At 41.4% G+C, this 8,745-nt stretch overlaps 1 protein-coding gene across 1 annotated transcript in view; it reads left to right on the top strand.

Annotated features, from left to right (window-relative positions):
• Positions 1–631: 631 nt before the first annotated feature.
• Positions 632–8,745, top strand: part of arhgef1 (Rho guanine nucleotide exchange factor (GEF) 1) — a gene marked incomplete at its 5' end in the record, with an annotated part of 27,843 nt that continues 19,729 nt past the window's right edge. The window contains 4 exons of the mRNA XM_079226984.1: positions 632–658; positions 5,030–5,113; positions 5,227–5,340; positions 6,876–6,974. Of these exons, the coding sequence (XP_079083110.1) occupies positions 632–658; positions 5,030–5,113; positions 5,227–5,340; positions 6,876–6,974 (324 nt within the window). The remainder of the gene's footprint in view (positions 659–5,029; positions 5,114–5,226; positions 5,341–6,875; positions 6,975–8,745) is intronic.

Below are 8,745 nucleotides of genomic sequence, written 5' to 3'. Positions count from 1 at the left end.
GTTTGTGGTGGTTGAGCTGTTTGTGGCGACATTCCCAAGAAAAATCCCAAGCGGCCATCTTTGATCTCTGAGTGAGATACAAACACACACCTGCTATTAGCGCTTATCGCCATCGAAGTCGCCACTGAGAAAAAAACAGATCATCAGGATTGTAACTTTAAAACCAGTGTGGTGTATTTGGGCTTTTCTTCATATATAAATGCTAAATCCAGTAGTGAGTGCAGCTCAGACCATGTGACTGATCATGTGTATAAAGCCTTATTGTGAGCAAAATTGATCAAATGAATACTTCTCTTCAATGATTTGTCCGTTTTAGATACCACTGTTAATGATATCTTCACCCGTCAAGTTAAACGCCTGGAGCCTGTAACTGCTGTGCAATAACAAGTTGGATCACTTTTGGCAAATCCACTTAAGGGTGATGAACTTTGTCCTCTGATTATTTCTAAAACAACTTTATCATCACAATTCTACTCGTAACACTTTGAGGTGCCAATGCATGTATAATATCGTTTCATCGCTCATGAACCTGCTCCACTAAACGTATCACACTCCCCTCTGACAGCCACCGTCATGTTATTGCAGGAGCTTGATTGACAGGTGCGAGCCCCTGGCCCCCTGCGGTTGCAGTATGGACGCTGAAGATGCCCACTTTGGGGTGAAGTCACAACTCGGCTCCTCCTCTCGGACCCCGGGGCTTTTTACTAAAACAGCTAATTGTTTTAGCGGTTTCACAATGGACGTTGGGTTTGCATAAGAGCTGATGTGACTCTGATATTTAACTGTTATTATTAGGCTGCGGCGTAACCTCTTAGTCCCCTTGTGGAAATATGAAATGCTAAACTGTGCTACTGCTTTGCCTTATGTGCATTATTGGAGCTCGGCCTGGTCAGGAATGGTGGGGAATGCTGTTGTAAAGACCAGTTGTCATATAACACACGCACACATTCACCAGCAGCTCCCCACAATCACATAGGAATGGCCCCCTCCCACATACGTGCTCAGTCTTAACACACACACACACACACACACACACACACACACACACACACACACACACACACACACAAAGCCACGTACGCTTGATGGCTATCATTGGATTGATGCCACCTGACACTTAGTTAGTACTGGAATGTAATGGGAGAGAGGGGAGGGCCGGTCGGGGGGCAGCTGCCGACTCTCAGGAGCACCGAAGCCGATCTCGGCACCTCTGGGATGCTCTGTTCAAATACAAGCCACTCGTGGTCTTTTTCTTTCTAACTAAGCCACAGCCAGGAAAGCGCCCTCGCAGTGTGGAGCTTATGCCAGCTATCGCGTACTAATCGAGGTGAAGAGAAGAGAGTCTGGTTACCGCTGAAGCTCACAGACTGTCTCCATCTGTTGTCTGAACTGTGCCATATGCTGGAATGTACCACTTGGCTCCGGCTGGGCAGAGCAGGCTCCCACTCCGGCCGCCCCTCTGTACTCTCTTGTGCTCTTTAAATGCAGAGCAGGGTTGACCTTCCCTACTTCCCCTTGAGTCGCCGCAGTAAGCTTCCCCCTGACTACTCCAATTTATCTCTCAAGATGTACGAACATGTATGACAGTCACTCGAATATCAGGCAAAACGGTAACGATAACGAGGGATTGGCTTCAGCATCTTCTGTAACGAGGAGGCTGAAATGCTGCGATCAGTAGTGCATCAGAGTAGCAGCGATAGTCAGCGTTCCCCATTGTTTCACAGCCGTCTCCTGTTTACTAGTTAACTGGGATGGAAACAGAAATCATTCGCTGTCAGTCTACACGCGTTTAGAGCTGCGACGTTGAGTCGATTAATCTATTAGTCGACTGAAAAGTCACCGAAGTGAGATTATTCACAACGATATTGTAAAGGTGGACTAGTGATGACGATTTGTAGTCTCATTTAGCCACTTTGTTAGCAAGCGCACACGCGTAAAAGCTTCAACATTAACAAATCGGATATTTTCTGACTTATCTTATATAATAGAAAAAAGCATTAAAATATATTTTGCTTGTGTTAACATCAGCCCTTATTTCAGGCATCTAACCAAAAACCTGTTAAAAAAAACATTGACTAAGTGACAAGAGAACCAAAAATGCAACGTTTCTGTTTTTTTTTATTAATTCCTACAGCCCTCTTTACTGTATGTGATCAAATGATATACCTAAATAAATTATTTGGAGAAAATAGCAAATGCAGATTTCAATCAATACGGGGCAATGATCAGTAGATCAATATAAATATTCTTCAGTAGCAGCCCCAAGGTGAATCATGTGCTGTTGTCATCATTCCCCAGTGTGATAACAACCATTTACACAGCGTGGTCCAATATGTCACTTGTTTACTCTGTTTGTAAACAAACATTGTACCGATGCATACATTTTTTTATCTAGTCCTTATCCACATGACATGTTTTCAGATAATTAATAAGTACTACATAAGTAAGTCAATAATCTGTCTTTATGAAGTTATACCGACCAACATCTAGAAACTAAATGACGTGAATACAAGTGACTGACGTTGTGCAGGATTTCTGTTTCCTTCTCAGTGAAGTGAGTTGTTCTTCCTACGCACCTGTTATTAAGAATATAAGTTATGCAATACAATAGTTCTTCAGCCGAGCTGTGGCGGTGAAAGCATCTCATCTTTCCACAAGGAAATGTCTAGATCTGATTTTCCATTAGTCTGTTACAGCTGTTGACATGGTGACATAAGGACTTTGTGTTGGCCTGAGTACATTTGTGTTGGTGGTGTCATCTTGGTAAGGATCTGTGTGTTGTGTGTGTGTGCACGTGTGTGCACGTGTGTGCGTGTTGTGTCCTTGTGTGTTTATGTCTGGGAGTGAGTGTCCATGCAGATGTGCCTTCATGGCCCTGACAGGCCTGTGACTCTGTTTGACTAACCCCTCCTACGCATGTTGCTCCAACACTGGCCTTTCTCAACCCGCAGCCCACTGGATACGACCATGAATGAACACATTCTCTCTCTGTTTGTCTTTCCCTGAGTTTCATTCTCTCTCTCGCTCTCTGTTTCTCTGTCCGACCAACAGCTCTCTCTCTCTCTCTCTCTCTCTCTCTCTCTCTCTCTCTTTCTCTCTGACTCTTTACAAGAACTCACCTTGACCTCAAAGCATTTGTCAGCTCTTCTGCTTTCCACTGAACACAAACGCTGCATTCAGGCAGAATACAAGCGCGGCCGTGTACACACATTCACATGTGTAATTAGACAAGAACCTGCTACAGTTGACTCAGTTTGAAGTCTGAAAACATTATTAATTCAGTATATCCAATCAGAATAATTTTGAATTTCTTATTTTATTTTTTTTGACATTATTTATACCCAGAGACCATATACTACATAGAGAAGGTAAGTGATCTGACGAAAGTCTTCTAAACCATTCTATGTAATTTTATGTCGATATAAATCAATCAGCGCTTATCGGAACTATTTGACAAATCACAAATAAAGTTATTTTGTCACATTGATGCAACAACCCCGTGAATCCTATCTTAAAAAGATTTGCCCAACCGGAAGTATTCAATGTTTAGCCATCACGGTATGAATGGTATGACGGACCCCCCCCCCCCCCCCACAGCTGACTAATTTTAATGTTCTAGTGTACATAGATGATAATACATTTTATTTATAGACCCAAAGCCAAAATAGTGAAATAAAATACAAAATAAAACAAGACAGGGTTAAAACATGAAAGTATAATAAAATATAGAACTGAATAAACTAAAATCAGGTTAATGTTGGTTAATGATTGAAGAAGTAAAGAAGACACAGGAGTCATCTCTGATCTTTCCGGTCTCGGGTAACATGAAGGTATCGTCGTCATATCGCCATCCGAATGATGACGAATGATTTATATTATGATTACTATTAGTTTCTTAAGGTTCCCCCCTACAGGGAATATTGGTCCGTCCCCTCCCTTCATTACCTTGACTCATGCAAACACCTCTTACTTCCACTCTGCCTTCTGTACTCACCTAGCAATGAACAATGTTACATGTTGTACAGTGTATTTGTTGGCTTATTGACTGTGTGTGTGTTTGGGTGTTCCCTGGTAGTAGACGCTGGGTCTGCGTCCTTCAGAGGACTGAATACAAGAGCAGTGGGTTGTTTGTGTGTTTTGGGTGTGTATGCGTGCAGGGGAAGTGGTGTGAGAGGTGGGGGTAAAATGGTCACTTGTTCCGTTGCATTTTTTTTTCTTCCCCATTCACGGATTTTGAAGGCGAGGATTGGCATAAACCTTTCATTTCAGATTAGTTTAGTAACATTTTTAGACCTACAGGGGTCACGTCCTGGCGGCTAGAGGAGCGTTTTTCTGAACCCAACGCTGGTCTGAAAAGTAATTTCCAGAGGCAACATGTGTCCAAAGTTCAGGGAAAGCTCAACTCAAAAATGCTATTTTGTAATCCATGTTTAAACACTGTATGATTTCCCCCTTGGTTTCAACATATGAACTAAATACTTTAGTTTGGCCTGGGGGGAAATACTTTAGCATTTTACAGAACCCCTGCCCCCTTTATAAAATGCTCAACATTATGTCCTAAATATACATTTGTATTCCTTTTTATTATCAGTTCATTATCAGTATCCAATTCCTGTGAGCCTCATAATTAATTCAGGAGAGAATATGTTTAACTGTAAAGTAAAAATATTGCATGCTTTGTCGGTGGTTCCCCTTATCATAGTTCTTTGCAAGTCTGTCTCCTGTATTTTGCTTTACCTCTATATGTGAATGGCATCCTACTTATTTTATGGACCATACACATGATGATCAGGCCTCTCTGTCTGTCTCTCTCTCTCTCTCGGCTTGATTGGATGGATGCTGGGAAGTTTTCCTACTTTTCGCTTGATGTGATATTTCACTGGGAAAGTTCAGTGCCCAAATCTTAATCTGTCTTTATGTCTGGCTCTGCTAAGCAGGGGCTCAGGACGTCAAAGAGAAAGCCTACAGGTTCAAAGTACAGCCCATTATGTTTGCTAATTGTTTTGTTTTCTCTCCCTCTGCATAACAGGGCGTGTTTGGGGCTCAGTGCTCTAACCCAGCCATGAGCATCATCGGTGCTGAGGATGAGGATTTCGAGAATGATCTGAATGATGTGAGTCAATGAAAACGTGGAGCGAGACAACTGAGTGTATTTGTATCATACTCCGTTATCCTTATGTGTTTTTCATATTTCATTCGTCTCTTTGTTTGTTCTCTCTCTCTCAGGTGATGGACGAGCAGTGCACACACTTCAACAATATAGACCTGTTGAAGGATCGGCCGACCCACCTGCTGGTCTTCATACAACATGTCATTCTACAGTTTGACCCAGCTCCGCTGGTGAGAACTACAACTCCTACAATGCAACACACTGTCTTAAATTCTTAAAATAAGTACAATTCAGGTTCGCTTTTTCCATCAATTTATGGGGGGTGGGGGGAGAATGGTAATGTACCCGTACTTGTATAGCACTTTTCTAATCTTCCGACCACTCAAAGCGCTTTAACACTACATGACATCATTCACCCATTCATACACTGATGATAGGAGCACCATGCAATGTGCCACATCAGATTGTCAACCATTCATACACCGTAGGCCCAGCTACGGGAGCAATTTAGGGTTAAGTGTCTTGCTCAAGGACACATCAACATGGGCTAGCGGAGCCGGGGATCGAACCGCCGATCCTCTGAACCGACAATCCACCTTGAAGGACAACCCTGCTCACCACTGAACCACAGTTGCCCCGGAATCAATTGACAAAACTAAATCACTGAAAGCTAATCACTGGTAGCAGCCGTATTATTGATGTATGTGGACAGAAAGATTTCTCATACATTAAGTAAAGTAAGTATATCGTCTGATCTAGACAGTCTTATAGGTAATCAATGTAATATTCAAAATGGGTCACAGAACAATAAAATGTTTTTCTTTTCTTGTTTTAGGATATTTAGTTGTTTTCCCTGTTTGATGGTGTTAGTACAGAATACAGACAGGAAATGAGGAGAGAGAGGAGGGGTAGGACATGCACAAGCATCCCAGTTTAAATTAAACCAGGGACTTTGTGGTTATATGGTATTTGTTGAATACGTTTTATGTTTAAAGAACTTCACGATTGTGGCTAAAATATTATTTAAAATAGAATTTTACTGCTCTTGAACGTATCGCAAAATTCCTTGAAATTAATCAATTCCAATGGCAATTAAGTCCAAATGGCACATATTCCCGATTAAAATTGCTTTATGGACAAGGGAGCACGTTTTGAGACTTCCTCCCGCGTGTGTGTGTGTGTGTGTGTGTGTGTGTGTGTGTGTGTGTGTGTGTGTGTGTGTGTGTGTGTGTGTGTGTGTGTGTGTGTGTGTGTGTGTGTGTGTGTGTGTGTGTGTGTGTGTGTGTCTGACTACATGTGTGTCAGTGCTGATATAAAGCACGCCTGTCCTTCCCCCTTTGTTCTGCATGCAGACACTGTGACCCACTATGACACCCTCTGCTTTTATACCCCTCTTTACCTCAAGGAGATCCATGCACTGTAGAGAATAGAAGTGTGTCAGAACGTCAAAAGTATTTATACAGTTTTATACAGTTATTATAGTGTTTATTGACCTGATTGAGATCCATGTTCCATGATTGAATGACATTGTGATAAAAATGACCCAATTAATCTATGTGTTTTGATAAACAGCCCTTTGTTCATGTTATGTCAGCATCTTGACTTTAAGGTCAGGTGAAGTGAAATGAGTATTTAGATATTATGATTTACCAGTTATCATATGTCAGTTAATTGTGTGCATAAAAGAAGAAACCTTGGAGTGCATCAAAACAGCATACAGGAAGTTAAAGGCACTCACTGGTCTTCTGTCTGTCTCCCCTCTCAGCTGTGTTACCTCCATGCTGACCTCTTCAAGAACCTCAGTGCCAAAGAGACCAAGAAGCAATTTGTGGAGTTCTTCAACACCTTCTTGGACAAGGGTGCAGTAAGTAGCACACCACATGGCATTTCCTGTAAGGATGTTTGCCCGTATGCCAGTTTTAAGTGGATGCGAATGGGCTTGACGAACACAATATAAAGTTTAAACAAATGTCCAGTTTTTTTTTTAAGGTAAAATACAAATATTTATGTTAGTCAGGAATGAATGAATGTAGTGTGTGATGTGTGCAAACAAAAACAAAAGACCTTGCCTTTTAACACCAAGTAGCCGGCATAGAGGGAGGAACATCACACTGATGACAATATTTTATTCTCATGCAATTGATCTAGCCCAGGAATAGGAACTCCAGTATTTGGCTTACGTGCACTCTAACAGATGTGCATTGATCACTTTTTCTTTAAGGAAGCACAGATGACCTTTTCTGAAGTGCGTTTGGACTTTCAGCTCTGCGATTTAGTTTTTAATGTCCATCTTGGGTTTTAGGGGAGAAGAAAGTCGCGGCCCTTTTTTAAAGTCGGGTGCAACCTTGTGGATGTATGAAGACCACCGCTGTCTTGTTCGGACTAAGCTGTTGCGCACACGCTACATTACTTGAATTAAGACCTTTATGTTTTAATAGTTTTGCCGTTTCAAACACTTCCTATAATGGCAGACTTGAGGTTAACATTTTTTGTTCGACTCTCAATGGTCGCTCTCTTTCTTTGTCATATTTCTGTGATTCTTGGCTCTAGAGAGTTGTCAGGTCGTCGCTCTCAGTTTTTGCAGCAAAATTATATAAAAATCTATTCAGATAAACACAACAGCCTTTGTAACATAGATATTATATTCTCCTCTCATTGTGTTGTATCAATATAAATTTGATACACTCCACAGCTGCAGTCTATAAGTTGAACTCAGGAAAGACATTGTGTGCACATTGTTTTGGAGTGCACGGCTCTGTGTGGGCTCTGTTTGCTCTGCCTATACTCTGCCTCTGTGTAGCGCCCTTCGGTTTCTGTCACTTTCCATTACTCCTCCCTGCACACCTGGCCTCTGTCACTTATCTGTTATATTTCCTTTTCAGATCTCATGCACTGCACATGTCTGTCAGCTCAGCTGACTTGCGCTGCACTTTCTGTCTTTCGTCCGACCCCACAGTTTCCTGTCATGATCGTGGGAAAGCCCTTTCGGAGGAATCATCCTCTCTCAACTCTCCTTTTCTTTTCTCTCTCTTTTTAAACCTTTTATAAACCCATTCACATAAAGTTGGGCCATGTGGTAATTTTCTTGTCAGTGACAGAGCTATGTATCTCCCATTTGGAATATGTTTTTTTTCTCTTGGTTTGTTGTTTTATTTCTAATGTTTAAATGACCCCTTGTGGTTATATGTGGCAACTTCACACTTTCTTTTGATTCTTATCAGTTGACCGTGATAACACTCTGTTTTGCCTTGTGTCAACACATTATAGAAACCGTTATCCATATACACTCAGTTGCCAGTTTATTAAGTACATCTGGCCCAGAGAGAGACGTTGATTCAACTTTATGGTCATTTCGGAGGCTGTATTTTATGGTGCGGTTGAACTGTATTGCATTATAAAGGTGTTCTGATATTTAGCCTAACCTCGTTGATTTGAATGGGGTGGACGAAATAGTGATTTAGCTGTTTGGACATTTTTTAATTTTGTAATTTACTAACAGTTGTGTTAGTAAATTGCAGCCTCCTTTCATGAAGATCGGGTTTATTGCAGAACTGTTGTACTAGACTGCATTAGTTTTAGTACCTAATTCACTTGAATCTAGATCAAAGCAACAAAAAAGGATTCAGTACACTTGT

This window comes from Taurulus bubalis, assembly GCF_910589615.1.
Source record: "Taurulus bubalis genome assembly, chromosome: 12".
Classification (NCBI taxonomy): Eukaryota; Metazoa; Chordata; class Actinopteri; order Perciformes; family Cottidae; genus Taurulus; species Taurulus bubalis.
This window is presented reverse-complemented; position numbering and strand designations above follow the sequence as displayed.